The following is an 18,073-nucleotide window of genomic DNA, read 5'->3' on the forward strand; positions in this document are numbered from 1 at the left end:
ATATAGCAATGTCAGATATGTTATCATCGAAATAGTGATGCAGTTACTATCTTATCCCTGTTAATGGACCTTGAAATTATGTCTGATTACTTCATGACTTCCCGAAACACCAGCAGTGAACACTGGTGTCTCCAGTTTCCCATGAAAATAACATCTTTCAGCTTTTTGCTTGAATGTTGTCTATAATAATTAATGTAAAATGTCTTTATTCAGTACTATCATAAAAGTATGGGATTAGAAATGGTCCTAATTTTATATAAATCAATTACACTTCAGGAAATAATATCCAGTTCAAGGTTCAAGCTCATATTCACCCAATTCAGAGATGGCTTAATGAGTTTTTGTATCCACCTTAACACAAAAGATAATGTTTAGATGGAGAATGTCACTAAGAGCCTTGTTAAGTATGTTATTTTGCTAATATAGTGCTGAGATAATGTCATAATAACAATTCATGTACCTTATTTATGCAGACCTCATTTATCTGGATAAGTTCTTTAACTGAAGAGAGTTCAATCTTCTGAAGAAACAACAATATTCGTTGAATTTCTGGTGTAATTTGTTATTTCTTTATCATTTGCTTGACATTCAGAATAATGCTACAATATAATAACAAGTCATCAATGTTGAGATAACCTACTACTATAAATTGCATCAGCAACTTGTTATTTAGAGTACAGAGGACAGTGAAATCGATTCTGATAATGAAGAACGGAAGATGACATGACTCATTCTGATGCCATAGCTCAGCTACACAGACAGTTGTTTTATTTTGGCAACAGTGTGACACTTTGTGGAAATGATAGCAAGGAAACATATTCATGATTGTACTACCAGGAAGCAGTATATCAAAGTTTAACCAAAGAGACTAACAAAGTCTTTTACAAAACAGTAAACAAAATTTCTTTTTATTTGTTGCTGTATTTGTTTTCTCCATGTCTGCAAAACAAAATAATATTGTTTCTCTTTTTCTTTTACATTTGTAACTAGTTAATTCATTATTATCTGCAACTATTGTGTTTTTACTGTATTTATCTGTGCACACAAACTGTTACAACAGGAAATCATACGAGGTCTATTATTATGGATCAAGATTGCTATAATTTAGTATGTAATTGATTGGTGTTTGATAATATCCTAAATAATATTTTTTTAAGGTTTTGTAAAATATGGCTTTAATAATTTTTATTATATTGTTAAACTTTTGTCTTTAAAAAAGCTCACATTTACTTGTTCCTTGAATGTCTTCAAAAGTGTTAACAGATTTTAGATAGAAATTCAATGTTTAGAGAAATTTGTCTATGATTTGGTTTTAATTTATTGATTTGAAAACTATTAAAATATGATTTTTACCCAAAATTTTTTTTTTTTTTTTCAAAAATACTGTTTTTACAAATAAAGCTATTTGATTTTTAAATAATATTAACAACTAATTTTTAACTATTTAAAAATGGTTGAAACCGCGTTACATTACAAAACATTTTATGCATGTTCAGCTGACAACAATTTATCAGAACAAATTTTCCTCCAGATTAAAGAAATATAAAAAGGTCTCGAGACAGTAGGTGATCAACCATGGTAATAAATGTTTGTGTGTGCTTATCACAGAACATGGCAGCATACATTAGCTGTTGGATGTAATCATCGCATAAATAGTCATGGAGAGATGGAAGGTGTGCTGTAGCTGGGAACTGAACTCCTCATAAATATTTTCAGTTCTTCCACCATTAATTAATTTGTTCAGAGCTGCTGTCTGGCACGTTCGTTCAGGCAGTCTTAATGAAGTGGTGACTGAAATAGCTAAAGACTTTGTTGTTAAATGTATATTTTAAAATATTATTAAAAATTCTTTTAAGAAACAAAACTGAAAACATTCTACTTCTCTTGATTTTTCCACAGTAAGAGGTCCTGTGCAAAGTCTATCACAGTGACGTCATACAGAGTAGTCTTAAATTGCAGGTTCCGGTATGTTCCAATACCATAGCTCTGATAAGTGTAACTGATCTGATCTGGACCCACTTCTGTTAATGTTGTGACACTTGCTGTACAGATTGTAATTAAACCTGAATTCTGTACTGTAGGATTTCATTATAACCATTTAAAAATTGTATCTATAAATCTGTCTTGAGTTATTGTAGTTTAACAAAAAAAAATCAAGGCATGTACTCAAGCGTAAGTTAGAGAACAAGGTCCACATGTATAAATGTTGTTTTGTAATGTGTTCCCATTTTCATATAAATTAGTTGTTTTATATCTGGCGTCTAAGATTTCTAGTTTATGACGTGTCAAAACATTGATTGGTTAAATCAAAAGTCAAATTTTACTTATAATATTATCTCCATAAGCCTAAAAACAAAGATTTTATAATGCCCAAAATATAAATCAATTTAAATTAATTTGAGAAAATGTCCCATAACCCATAAAAAGTTTGATTTACAAATAACAATGTAAATTTACTCTGAAGACATCATTTTGTAATTTGTAAATAGGAAGATGAATAATATTGTTGGTTTCTATTTTCCTTGTACATTAGGATAATTTTATATTGATACATTACACATTTGGTAATACAATTAATTGATAATATTACACAAAAGACAAGTAAAGTTTTGATTTTTCCAGTCGGTCTATATATTAATCTCCAAAAGGTTTTATTAATGAGTACTGTGTTAATTTACCTCAAATACCTCATTTTATCAATTGGATAATGAATGTTTGGTAATAACAAACAACCAATGTTATCTGTAGTACCAGTCATGCATAGAAATGTCAGAATCCTTCAATATTCATGAGGTCAGAGTTTGTGTCCATGACTACTTATCAGAAGATATTTAAAACCTGATCTGTTGAGCTGTTTGGAGCAGCAGTCAGCTGTGAAATTAACAAGACAGCTGGTGCAGTGTGGTGAATGACTATGAGCTCTGGAACTCATTCTTGACACTTGCCCTTCTGTTCCCAATGAGTGAGTGAGCAGGAGATTCAATCTGATGTATTTTTTCATCAGTTTTGATGTGCTTTTGCTGCATGACTTCCATGGTAAAGTCTTATATGGTGGTAATTCATTCATGTGAGTTCATTTGTAATTTGCTGATGAAATAGGGTTAAATAAGATCTGGGGTTTTACTGCCAAAGTAAAACAATATGAGAAATAAGTTAGGTTGGTTAAAATTTATAAAAAAGAGTTAAAGTGCTTTTAATAAATATGAACTACAGTATTTAAAGGAGATAAAAAATAAGTAATGTGTAAATAGTGTTTAACTAAGCTAACACAATTTTTAATTTGTAAAATGAAATAAGGCCATTTTTTAAATAGGAATTCATATAATGATGTGGAAGGAATTAAACCATCAATAATGTATTTTAATAGAATGGGAATTTGTAGACAAGTACATAAGAGTTCATGATTTTAAAAGTATCCCCAGAGTCTTGACCATAAAGATGTTGTTTTTGTGTATAAGGCAATCACAATTATAAAGGATGATTAATGAAAAATTTTGAAGTTATTTTTTTGTTCCTTTAAAATACTTAAATCACTTAAAATGTCTTTGCTTATAATCTAATATTAATAAAAATAAAAGAGGAAATCAATGTTTTGTGGAGTTACCTGACCTGTTGAAAACCTTGAGATTTGAAAGGCTTCCTTAAAAAAAATTATATTGGAGTTGTTATTGCTGACTACTACTTTTAAATTATTTCTAATTTCTTCAAGTTTACAACAATAAAAGAGGGACAAATTCTAGATTACATGTGACCCTCTATTATTCTGTTGCATCGTCAATTGAGCACAGTTTATATCTCACAGATCTCTTGGTTTCAATGAAAATTAGTTGAACATCTGTAAGGTCCTACTATCTCACTAAGTATCATTACAATCAGCTATCCATGACTAATTAATGAGGTCGATAAAAATATAAAATATTTTTAAAATTAATGTTAACTTGAGGGGAACAATTTTACAACATTAAGATACTGTTGATAATGTGGTAATAGAATTGCTGAATGTTGTATTGTGGCCATATAACACAGAAGATCTAGCAGATGATGGTATCTGCTGTGGTAATAGATAAAGTGAGCAACCGATGCTGATGCTGTTTTCTAGATGGGATCGGGGACATTCAGTATCCCTACATGGTCAGGTCTACAGTGCCTGCCTTATACGGCACAAGTGGGGCAGCGAGTATTGGCTTGAGGTTAAAGTTGCGACAGTCACCACCTGTCCTGTGCCCTGCAGCCTCACCGGGTATACGTACCCGTAAATGTCAAGGATGGTCAGACAGATGGGTTCTACGCTTTTTTATTTTAATTCTATTCCGTAGTCTTTTTTGACTTATTTTTTGATTTGGAATGCCTAAATTGTAGTATTGCTGTATCTATTATCTACCACTAGAGCAATTTATCAAGTGACAGACCATATGGACAATTTCCCTGTTAAATGTTGTATTGACAGACTATTGCTGATCAATACGCCACAATTCGTCAAAAGTAAATTGTCTTTAAATTTCTTCATCATATCTTTGATTATTAAATATTACTCAAAATCAAATCTTTTTTAGTGTTGATAGTAATAAATTAATTAAATTAAATATGAACAATTGTAATCTTTAAAACCTTATTATGAGTATTGCGTATTTTCTATCTGCAACTTCTTATTAATGGTATTGGTATCCTGTGGTGTGGATATTGTATGTTTTTCAACTATGTTTGATTTATTTTACAGTTGAATTATACAGAAAGTTTTTAAATTTACTCCTTTATTCTCTTGAAATTTTTTATAAAAAATGCAGTATTGTTTTAGAATCTTTGTGAAATGCTTAACTGGTTTAGTTTTAAAAAATTAAATTTTTTAAAATTTTGTTAGTAAAAAAATTTAATAATAGTTTTCATTATTTTTATTAAATATTCACTATTATTGCTAGAATATTTAACCATACAAACAAACAATAGATCTATAGGATTCTTATAATTTTGATTGAATTTTCACTAGTAAGTGGTTTAACACATTATAAATCAATCATGTTCTCAGTAAAGTTTTACTTATAAAGAGTTATTAATTCCAGTATTTTATAGTAATACATTAATGGATACTAAATATTACAGAATTCTTTAGTGTTGAAACAGTTATATTATATAAATGGAACAAGTTTGTGCCAAATTTGGTACCATTTAGTTATTTATTGTTTTTTAAAACAACCCCATTATTAGTGGAGTCAATTTGTTTTGTTAGTACAATAACACTAATACAATTTTAGGTTGTACCTTGTTCTGTTCTGTTTTTATAGTATAACCATGACCATTGATTCAGGAAGCTATTAGTGTATGATTTATGACAAACAAAGTTCAAAGCCAGATGTCTATTATCAGTAAGTTAATTGTTTAATACTCATCAAGTTTTATGTTGTTATACAATTTGTTGAGAGGAAACTCCTCTGATTTTTATTATTGTTTTATTTATTAAATTTAAAGTTTTTTTATTACTTCACAAATATTATAAAGTTTTAAAAGTTTTCATTTTATAATTTATTTTTTTACATAAAATAAAATGTTTGAATTTAATGAAAGCAATTAGAATATTGTGTTCTGTGTTTAGCGGGCAGTAAGGGAAGAGATGACATGTGAAAGAATGCAGACCACATTGATCTAGTGCTTTAATAATGGGATCTGGTGGCGTCATGTATGACTTCTGACCACTTCCACCTTAACCCTTCTTGGTTTGTCAGGGATAATGAAAACAAACCCATTTTAAATATCAATTTATGTTCGTATTTAATTTTTTTTCTTAATGATTTATTTATAATTACATCTTTATTAGAATAAATATCATACACATTGCAAAATTTTATGAATATTTAATTTAGTTTTAAGAACATTTAATTCAGTAAGAAAAAATAACATATTCATTAATAACGGTTTAATGTGTTTATCGTTTCTTTATACTCTACATCAATGTGGTTAATCAATGTTAAAATATTTAATGTTTGTTATTTCATGTATCATTCCTCAGAAAAAAACGTGTTTTACTTAACTTCTCCTTCTATTGTCATAGTACAAAATTACCAATATTTGATTTATTGTCACATTCATCACTAAATTTAATAAGGAAGTTGTTTCATGCAATAAAACTTTCAAAATTCAAAAGTGATCTCACTCTTTCTTATAGTGAAATGTTTTATGCTACTTGGTTACAAGTGCCAACAGCTTGAATTTTTAGAATGGATTTTCTTTATTACCCTTCTCTGCATTGAACTTGGCCTATGTTAAAAGGTAACATTTGAACACAAGTCCTTCATACAAGAACTTGTAAGTCTGAATAAAAGACAACAATTTCGTTTTCATAAAAAATCTTGTAACACACAAATCATTATATTATTAAAATATTGATCTGGACTGTGAGGTATATTTTAATTATATTTTACACCGAGATAAACTCACAACAGTAACAGTAACCACTGTTTTGAATTGATTAGGTAATTTAATTGGACTCTTGTTGTACAGTTAATCTTCGAATTTTATTATATTTGACACTGCTATTTGTACATATAGTAAGTAATAAATGATTGAAACACTTAAAAAAACAGTAATGAAAACTACTTAGAGCAGTTATTATGATTTGTTTCTTGCGAATAAAAATCGTTTATGTATATCTAATAAAATAAACAATATAAGTTTACTATAACCGTGTTGGTGTAAAAAAAATAATAAGTGAAGAACTTGTCATAAAGATACATGATACTTCCTTCATTTGTAATCATATTGAAGTAAGACTCATCATAACCTTTTATTTGTAATTATAGACTTGGTTCTTATTACTTGATAGTTATTTTACACATAAATAAGAATAAAATTTTTTAATCAGTTTATATATAAATACAAGAACAGTGTCATATAAATGTGTCAACACATTTAAAAGTACATAATTTTTGTATTTATTAATCATATATTGTTGGGATTTCTAAAATAGAAAATTTTTGTTTTTACATATACTCGCTTTTCTAAATTTAAAATGGATGTTATTCCTGTTTTTTGAAGTATTAAGATTATCTAAATTATTTTTTAGATGTTCCACCATTAATGGCCAATCCATAAGATAAATGATAATGTATGTGCATGTAATAGATTGACTGTAATGCAATGCTTTACAGTAAATACATTCACCTCAAGACGTATAATGTCTGATGAAATTTTGCTCGCTAAGTATCTTATGTGACGATCCCAACTAAGATTATTGTTAAGTACTATACTAAGGTTAAGTCCTAAGAGTTTTATACTATTAATTTTTTCAATTTTAGTTTGTTTAACTGAAATAATTATTTCTGAAAAATCTTTACTTTGTATTGTGGAAAATATTTTATTAGTCTTGCAGCCATTTAAAAATAAGCTATTTCTTAAAAAATAGGTTTAAATGGTTTTTAATTGTTCTTTACAGGCTATTTCCATATTTTGATCAGTTTCAGCAGTCACAATTACGTTAGAGGCATCAGTATATAACATCAAATTACTTCTTGTACCATAATGTAAATTGTATAATTTCTGTAAATTCTAGTAGGGCTGAAGTGGTGGTGTTGATGGATACCTTTAAGAAATCCGTGCTGCTGCTCATCAATTAAATTATTGATTTTTAAATTATCTACTAAACCATTTTACATAACCTGCTCATACATTTTTGATATAGATACATACAACTGATATAGGGCAATAATTACTAATTTCAGATTTTTCTCCTTTCTTAAAAATTGGTATTACTCTTGATACTTATAAAAATTCAGGGAATTTTCCAGTTACATTACGGCTTTACTAAACTAATTACAAGATTAACGGTATAGCAACGCTTGAAACACCACAAATGATCTTAAATCTGAATGTTGAAATTGAGAATTGGAAATGAAAAGTGTCTTGAGGCCTGAAGAGCCTGCTGTGCTGGTTAGTTGTAAACATGGTGACCACCCGAACGGGAAACTGGGAATAAGCCAGAAATTTTTCTGAGAACCAGGAAAATTTCAAAAATAATTTTTACGTCTCCAAGAACTTATAAAATCAAGACATAATTTGACAGCTTCTTGAATCAAGAAGTTATTAGGTATACACAATGTTATGTCAACACATCGAAAGACACAGAGATAAAAACTAAGGAGCTTAAAATAGGTGATAGCGATAAATCATCACCGAATTTGTCGCATATCGCTATTGACGAAATGCTAGAGCATCGCAGCCCTGTGGCATTTCTTGCAAATATTGCTAGTGACGATAAAACGTCATCGTTGCACTTGGCGTAAAGGTTAAATACAGTACTATAGTTGTCTATTTGGTTTGAAAATAGACTAGATAATCAGAAATGTTCGACCAGGAAAACCGGGAATTTCAAGAGAGGTTTTGAGTGGCCACCCTGTGTAAACCGTATAAACTAAACTCCAGTATTTCTGATATTTATGTAAAAAACCCATTGTCCAAACTAGTTTGCAATTATTGTGGAAATAAAAGGGTAACTTTACTATGGATACATATACTAAAAAATCTTGCCAAAACACTTCATATATGGTATAAAAGAATATAAATTAGTTCTACAATACATATAATACTAAAAAACGTAATAAATTAAGTGGAAAGTGAAAACATATTCCTCATATTATACTACTGTTATGCAAGGCCAGATTTGAGTCGTACAGTATTATGAGTGCAACTTGCATTCGCACAGTGTCCGTAGGTAATAGTATTAATGCAGTTAGTGTCATATCACTTGCGTAATACAACCTTAACTGGTCAGTAAAGACCCAGACTTGTCTTTAAATTGCACATCTGGATTGCTTCCTGCCAGAGTGGAAGAATGTGCTGATTGAGGTCAATTCTTCTGCTGGGCTCTATTGATAAGGGAACATTGGTTGATAGTCAGTTACAAAAGACTTGGGGATTGTTAACAGTCCAGTCCATCCATCATGTCAATTAAACACAGGAAGTATTAATTGTTTGTGCTTATCATAAATAAATTTAGTTTCTTAATAAACATTCATGTGAGAAAAAATATATTTCCGTCATCATCATAGCTACATTTAAGCCTAAGAGGTTCAATCAATCCTTGTTACTAATGCTTTAGTGTTTTTTTTTCCAAAACTTACTGGTTTGTGAGCTATGAGTATGTACATTGTCTATTGACATTTTAGCAACTACAGAGCTGTGACATTTATGTTAGCAATTCATGTTCCCTTTTATTAATTATATTGACTTTTAGTATTGGTTATGTTTTCAAATTTAAAAATTACTATGACATTTTGCACAAACATTCATGTGCACTAAAATCAGGTTATGTTCTCTAACTTCAAGGTTTTTTTATATTGGTCTTATATGTTTCAGTATGAATTACTGAAATCTTGAGAACCAATAAATAAAATTACATTGAATTTTACACAGACACTCATGTTACCTCAGAGGTACACAATAAGATACTGTTTCATTCCCTGACTTCAGGGCTTCAATCTACTGGCTCTAAAATGTAGGTATTTAGTGATTTGGTGATGACGAAGTGGTTTCAGAGATGTGGATGAATATTTTCTTATTTTCTGTTACTATGAGTATACTTATATTGGTTTTGTTTTATAACTGCTTTATAACTGTTTTATTTATATATACACAGCAACCGAAGAATAAAATGGGTCACAGGACTTACACAGATACTAAATCGACGGTCAGACCGAATAATATTACTGACTTATTCTACGTTTTCATCCTTTGACGTTGAATCACGAATCATCTTCAACGTCTTCTCTGCCATCTTTAAAGTGCTTAAACCATTAAAAAACACATGCTTGTGATATTCATTCACTGCCATACACTTCTTCCAATAAATTAAAAGTTTCAGTAGCAGTGTTTCCAAGTTTAAAGTGAAATTTTACAATAATTTGGTGCTCTACTATTACACTAACAATTTTATCTGGCAAAACAAAAAAAACAACAATAACGTGAACGTAGGCTATTACTAAACAGTGTTTTTTACAGAAGCAAGTGCAGGTGTGTACTAAAGTGAAAGGTTCACAATAAACGGCTGATGATTAATGGCGGTTGACACATGCCTCCTTAATCTACAGCAGCGTCAGTCTCATTATTTAATAGCCACACCTCATATATGTACTACATCGTAAACAAATTCTTCGGAGACAGAGAACTTCAACAAACTGTACGAAACTGAAAATTTATAAATGGACAATCTTGTAATTTTTAATGAATGTACAAAAAATTTGGTTTTGACTGACATCATCCTAAGATACAAAATTTAAGAATTGGGTCCTGTGTTGTAAACACAAGTAGTTCCTACTTCCCTACTCATTATGTTGAATACCTCTGACATCATGAAACCTCATTTCCATTGGAAATGAAGAGCTATCTGTAAACTATAGAGGCTAGGCAAGTCTGCAATTACCTTCCTCTCAGAGATATCAAAAACTGAGTTTGTTGCAGGACAACTGAGTGTCATCTGAAGAAATCTAAACTGTAGAAAGCTGTTATCAGTAACATTGTTTGTTTGTTCTTTTCAACATTTCTTTATGTCTTTGATTGGTCTTTGGAGACTAAATTGCCAAGGTACAATTAATGGTTAAACTCTCCTCTCCAATATCAATTAGGGCCAACATAACTACAAAAATATCTTATAGGGCTGAATGATCACTGCAAGAAACTACATGAAACGTAAATGTGGCTCAAGGATTATATTTTCAGTTCCTTTTCCCAAAATGGCTTACTTAGTTATCTATACAAGTGCTATGGCTGCTTGGACAAGTGACCGCTGAGCGATCCTGTCCTTGCAAGCGGCCCGCCTGCCCGGCCATTGGTGGTGGTTCGGAAGTCACCTTTAAGCCGTTGGTCCCCAGGTTAAGTGTTAGAGAGGGCTTCTTAGCCCTAACTTCGCCTGGTAAAATAAGACATTCTTTAATTTTTTTTTTTTTTTTTTTTTTTTTTTTTTTTTTTTTTTTTTTTTTTTTTTTTTTTTTTTATACAGTGTAAAAGTGTTCATAAGCTGGAAGAAAGATTTCAAGCTTAATGAATGAATGAATGAAATTTTAGGTTTTAGTCATGTTAAATATTTTCAAATGCAGCAAAAACTGCAGATTCCAACTTTAACGTACGATCCTTCAGTGTGTTGGCTTAGTTTTCTGTTATGAAATGAAGTGGATCAACATTCATATCTTACTGTTTACTCTTACTATTTTTTGCGATTCAATATTATTCTTAATGCTCAAATCAATACATCATTTAAAAAATGTAAGGTTTAAAATTAGCACCTTCCTTACTATCTTGTTAAAATGTTTGTGGAATAACTATATGATACATGAGTCCACTGCCTGTTTTCATCCAGAGGTACTGTCAGTTAAATGGATCAGCGATAAATGAACCAATGTTCCAGTGTCTTTTGGAACATTATTTCAATTACATATAACTGATCTGTATTATTGGTTTGAAGCTTCGTTTTTGTCCACAGGAATATTTGTTGATATATTGGTTGCTCATCGTCTCTTGTTTGTGGACAAAGTCATGCATTGCCTGTCAGGAAAATTTAGTTTTAATTCCCTTATAGGTATACTATTAACAGTACTGCAATAAGTTTGTTGGAATGTTAAATTTCTCACGTGTGAACTGAATGGTGACTCATGTATTCTCAGAGAACCACATATATCATTTGTTCTAGAACATTGTGTAGCGATAACAAGTTGTCAAGGTTACCAAAATCACACAGTCGGCAGGGGTATAAAATTGTTCTGTCATCTAGGCAATACTGGAACCGATTTCAGCGAACGATGTAGCGGCTCCTATGATTTTAGCTAGTGAACTGTGCAGCTGCTAATTTGATAACTGTTGTGGGTTATCTGGTAAAAGATATGTACAAATTGCTTAGCTGTCTGATTCCTAGAAGGGGCCTATGTTATGAATCTGGTTTGTTATTGTTTGTGTGTGTTTTGTACTCAAACATTTGTTCAAACTAATTTTTAAGGGATTTTATTTTGTGTCCTCAAATATTCTGTATAAAAATAACAAAACCTCTTAAATAATTAAAAACTTTTTTTACTTTGCCTCAAGGTTGGATTGTTGCTACTACTAATTTAAGCAAGAAATGAAAATCCAAGTGGGTTCGCAATTAAGAAGGCTTTAAATATTAAAGTGACTAAAATGTGGTATATTTTTGCACTGGTTTCTTTAATATAATTTTAGAGCTAGACATTTTTTAGACAATAATTAAAATTATGCTTATTTAATGATGATTTATGATGTATGATTTAGTGATCTATATGAAGATAATGATAAGAATATGTAAAATTATAGAAATATCACAATGAGTCCTTATAGCCTATCGTTTTAAAATTTAACTTAATTAAATAATTTTGAAAAAATTTATTACATTTAATTTTATTTTTCTGAATTAGATGACGGAGAGTGCTTGGGAAAATGTAAGTAACAGAGTTCCCCTGGAGATCGCCAGCTGATGTCTGTAATCGTTTTTGTCATTTATTTTCGTTAAAATGTCTGTCCTTGTTTGCTACTTTTTTTACTATACAGGAATAATGTTGTTTATATTTTAATATGTTGTAAAGTGTTATGTAACTTTTACAAACAGTTTTTTTTTTCAATTTAAAAGATTTGTACTTTCTTTGCCTGCGTTCTAAAAATTAATAATAATTTATAAAATTTAAACTAAAATATTTGGTAACTCTAATCAGTTTTGTTTGAAATATTAATGTCTGTAAGATTGCATGATTGCTGAGTTTGTTTTCCCTTTAGGATCTGGTTAAGTTTTGTTTGATTAGTTTTTTAACAGTACTGAACAATGATATGAAACTGAGAAGTGTTTTTGTGTGTGTGAAATCCTTAAACTGAAACAGTAATTTCTGAGTTTCTGTCTAAAGAGCATGGTTGTTGGTTAGCCCCTAGACACTAAAATAAGATGCATATTACTAAATAAATGGGTTAAGTGTAGTTTGAATTAAAAAACCATACTGAATTTATAAATAATACATTTTATGATGATTAGTTTTATACTTTTATTTTATATTTATAGCAATACTTATATTATAAACAATTACAATACAGTTTTTACTGTGTATGAAATGATAGTTTATTGTGAAATTTCAAATTTGTATTCTATTCTCTAATAATGAAAGTGATCCACTATCAGCATTATGTGATAAATTAAAAACCTTATTTAGACCATCTTTGAGATATCTTCTCAAGTCTTGATTATTTAGGAGGGCTATTCAGGAAGTAACTGATGTTTTGAAATAAAAAATTAACCAACTGAAATAGGAATATTTTCTTATATATACATTTAAAAGCTACACTCTTAGGCTATTTTTCAACGTAACACCCATTTAAATGAGTCATTTATCATAACATTACAGAAGTTTTTCGATTCCAGCTTTGTAGAAATCTGCCACCTAAGATCTTAACCAGTGATTAATGCCAGTGTGAAATTCAGCATAAATATCGAAGCACTGCATTGCAAGCCAGGTCTTCATTGCTGGAAGGAGGTGGTAGTCGCTCGGTGTCAGATCTGGACTATAAGGTGGATTCCCAATCAAAATCATCCAAAACTTGTTGTTTATGATTGGTTGTATGGGGACGTGCGTTGTCGTGAAAAAACAAAATTTTTGAGCTCAATTTTCCCCTACACTTGTTTTGTTTCGCTTGCTTCTGCAATGTTTCACAGTACTTCTGTGTTGACTGTTGATCCTCATTCCAGGAAATCAACCAGAATCACAATCTTAGCATCCCAAAAAACAGTTGCCGTAATATTTCTCGCTAAAAAGAGTTTGGAGACATTTTGCAGGTTTTTTTTTTAGAATGTGTGTGTCTCCATTCCATAGACTGTATTTTTGTTTCACAATTGACATGCTTCACCCATGTTTCATCACCAGTAACGATACCATCGAGAAGTTCATTACCATGTTTGCTGTTTTCATCAAGGAAAGTTAACTATGAAGCAAGTCCTTGTTTTTTGTGATCTTCAGTAAACATTTTTGGAACCCACCTGGCACAAAATTTGTGGTATCCAAGCTTTTCCCTACAACAATTTCATGAAAGCTATGTCATTGATTTTCAACATCAAACCTTCAGTCACTAGGCTAGACCGACGGCTACGACTATCGTCATGAACATTGTTGTGGCCATTTTTAAAGTCAATACACCAGTGCCTTACTGTGCTTTCACTCCATTCCATTTCCATAAACTTCACACAGTTGGCGATAGATTTCAATTGCCAACAAAAACCTTATCAATGAACGCATTTCACAAGGGCAGGATTTTCAATTGCAGCACATATTTTAATTAATCACAGTGAAGAAAGTAAAAGAGGTATTGACTGCGTGTGACTACAGCTAGATGCATACTGAACGCCAAAGTATTTTGACACCAAGATGATGACTGTTGCGCTGCCCACTACAGCACCATTCAAAAACATCTGTTACTTTCTGGATAGCCCTCGTACTTATGGCAGTAAGAGACAAAAATCTATTTTCCAGAATTTTATAAGAAAGGCTGATAAAAATTTTCTTCTTTATTCAAATTTCAGATTTGTTAGTTTAGTTAATGTGTTTGGTTGTTGATTAAGATACACTTAAATTTACAGATACGAATATAATTTTGGTATTAACTTATTTTAATATTTTGAATTGAATGTGATTCATAAGAAACTGTCATTGTGGAGAGAAGTTATAGGAACTCCTCCCCCCCAAAAATAATTATATTTAGTTGTACCATTTTAGGAAGATTTAAACTCTAAATGATTTATAATACAGCATTGTAATGTTGCAAGCCTATTCACATATTATTTGAATCTAACTAAGTGTTAAAATTGGAAAAACATGACAGACTTTGAAATATTGTAGTACAAACTTTCCTTAGAACCAATATAGCAATGAAAATTAAAATAGTGTTACAGAGACACAAATTTTAGATATTTATTTACTAGGATCAGGCAAACTGCTAGAAATGTGTCTTCTTAGTGATTAAATAAACATGAATTCTATATAAATTACTTAAACTTGCCTAAAGGAGGGGTTCTTATTAAAACAACGATTGCAGTAAAAGAAATATACAAATAGTATAGTTTATTATAAACTCTTCCACTTATTATATAAATGGTTAGTTCAACAATTTAAAAATTACCACAACCTCCAAATTTTACAGTTAAAGATAGAAATCAGAAAGAATTAAACTATTTAGAAAGTATAGCAGCAGTTTTCAGTGGATACTCAACTAAATTAATTAACAGTTAATTTTAAAAAATTAAAGAATATTTTTTTCAAAAAACTCAGAACCACTTTAAAAATTACCGAAAAAGAAAAAAAAGTATTTTACAATCCCTGACCAAAAATTGATATTGGTCACATAAAAAGAACTATTAAAATGTTTTTAACACGAAAGATATTATAAATACGGACAAACTAAAAAATTAGCCATTGCCAAACATTTAATCACTTCTTTAAAAACTTCAAACTATTAAAACTAGAACACTATGCTTATGAAATATTATCTATTAAAACACATGAATAATAAAATGCAGAAAAATGTTGGACCAATTAAAAAGATTCACCTTTTCTTTAAACAATATAACTAAATTCTTTTCAAGCAAAACTTATATTTATATTTATTATACTTTTATTGATACATATATTTTATTAAGTTTTACTCAGTTGATAGTTATTTTTAAATTGTAAGAATATTTTATACTGTTAAAAATTGTTTGAAATCTGGATGGCATCTTTGACATTAAAAGTCCTTGTGCAATACATTTAAATTATTGAACAGTTGTGTATTTCTTTTACTGTAATACTTTAAATTTTCACTGCTTTCATGTAACCAAATTTATCTTCTCAGTTGTTTTCCTGAAATGTGTTCTGTATTGTTCACTTTGTATGCTGTTTTAACGGTTCATCAAATTCTCGTATTTTGTCAGTTTTTTGTAAAATTTTAACATTGCTCGATTGCATTCTAAAAAGACAAATAGCTACTGTATACAAATATTTAAGTAAAAAATTATAATTATTAGATAAATATATTTTTTAAAGTAACATTTTGTGTTTAGTAAATGTCGGATCCCTTAACACTGTTCAAAGTATGCTAGTCGTGAATCACTCTAGCAAATATATATATATTTTTTTTCCAAAGAAAGATGGGAAATAAAATGTGAGACGTTAGTTAGCCTATGCGTGTGTATGTACCGTACTTGTATATTGCACCGGTGGTGGTCACAAAGCTCCTACAATAGTGTAGCCTAGTGTTAGTTGGCCGTCTGCCCACTCGCTATATCACTGCATCTTGCCTCAGGTAGTTCGCTTTCATTAGTTGCTTAAGCCTGTGCCGTGTTAGATTATACTTTACCAAAACAGTAATGCATTTATGAATTAACAGAAATAGGAAGTTACGAAAATATTTTATATTTTGAGTTCTTAAATATTTAATATCTTAGCTTACACAAAAACATCATTATGCCTACTTAACTATCAGATCTAAAGAGGCGTATGTTGATTTGGAAACGTTTGTCTAAAATTTTTTAATTTCTTAATTTCTTATCTCGATTTGCTATACAAATATTGTATTATTCACATATTTCCTATGAAATCCTATTAGGCCTGTACTCAAATGTAGGCATTATCCGAATAAAATCAAAAGTACCTATACTCGTACAAACAAGCAGTGGAGGTGAGTGGGTAGGTAGGCTCATGTGTAAAATGTCTGACGCATTTTGTTTGTTCTGTGCTCTCTCTCTCCTCTGTCCGCTGCATGCACCGACTCAGGGCCCGAGTCCGGCTCTTATTATCGTAAGTATTATTCTACTCAGTTACCTTAAGCTAACTCAACTAAACAAGCTAATCCTGTAATTTTTTAATTTGAGTTTTAAACCTTTTCGTAAATTAATGCAATATATAGTGAAACTAATTCTGTTATGGTTTATTTTAGATTATTTACCTATTTTTAGTTTTTATATGAAATAACCCATAATTAGGAACTTTATCTCCTCAAAAAAGAAGCTAATACAGCAACTTTTTCTTTGTTATTCTGTTTCAGTTTCAACGTATTAATCTTGTGGGTGGTGTTAAGGTTTTTTCATAAATCTCTGAAGATTTTTTGTAACGAATAGAATTTAGCTATAACTGCTTTTTAACAAAAGACATTGTGGTGGTCATGTAAGAGCTAAAAATAAAATTCTTTTTACCACCAACAGAATTTAACTCATTGTTTAGTATGTGGAGAGAAGGCTACTGGTTTTCCAGATTTGTCTTATATTACTTCTAGAATTGTCATAAATTTAAAGAGTATGTTACTAATTTAACAATTTCAACTTAGTCACTTCAGAGTAATTTCAGAAATTACATAATGGTAGTTTTAAGGTATCACTTTGGTTATCTCTTATCTCTTTACAATATTTTCCAAACAGCTGACCACAATGGATATACAAATTATCAATTATTAATATTTATGTTTTTATCATGCAAATACAAGATAGCTTTGTTTGCTATCATGCATGTTTTGCATTTCAAAAGCACATTTGTTAGTACTACTACGTAATACTATTAGTAAAACGGGGTTTTTATTTGCTTTGATGTTTGTTTTTCAAGTTTTAATTAGAAAGAACATTGTAAATAAAATTATATTTTTAATTGATATTTAATTCAGGTGCAATAATAATAATAAATTATTGTTCTTAGTTGTAAAGTAAGTTCATGTAGTTTCTTTTAAAGTGAGGTAGATTTACACAAAAACATCATAATAATTAAGTAGTTATCTAATTATGTTTAAATGGTTTTTATGTTATCAAATTTTACTAGATAAAATAAATTATTCTGTTTAGTATATATATAATGTTATTTTTATAATTCCATATTGCTAATTTTAACATTTTTTCACATATTTAAGCTCTAGTCTTTTTCATTGTTCAATTAGAATGTGGTTGGATGAATTAAATTCAATAATTAGTAATGTCCATAAATATAATAAATAAATCCGTAATCGTATTGCTGTGGTACTCTAATTTTTATCATCAGTTCCTAGTGACTTAAAAACAATTTGAATGACCAAACATCACATGTACAAGACAGGT

At 29.9% G+C, this 18,073-nt stretch overlaps 1 protein-coding gene across 6 annotated transcripts in view; it reads left to right on the forward strand.

The window, feature by feature from the left end:
* The window catches only part of LOC124353977 (myosin heavy chain, non-muscle), a 161,248-nt gene that overhangs the window by 82,054 nt on the left and 61,121 nt on the right, over window positions 1-18,073 (forward strand). For 3 of the 6 annotated variants that reach the window (XM_046804071.1, XM_046804074.1, XM_046804076.1), the window contains exons 4-5: window positions 12,402-12,425; window positions 16,770-16,793. The exons of 1 other annotated variant lie outside the window; for it this stretch is intronic. In XM_046804071.1, the coding sequence (XP_046660027.1) occupies window positions 12,402-12,425; window positions 16,770-16,793 (48 nt within the window). The remainder of the gene's footprint in view (window positions 1-12,401; window positions 12,426-16,769; window positions 16,794-18,073) is intronic. 2 more of the 6 variants (XM_046804073.1, XM_046804072.1) reach the window with 2 other exon arrangements.

Source organism: Homalodisca vitripennis, chromosome 2 (genome assembly GCF_021130785.1).
Source record: "Homalodisca vitripennis isolate AUS2020 chromosome 2, UT_GWSS_2.1, whole genome shotgun sequence".
Taxonomy (NCBI): domain Eukaryota; kingdom Metazoa; phylum Arthropoda; class Insecta; order Hemiptera; family Cicadellidae; genus Homalodisca; species Homalodisca vitripennis.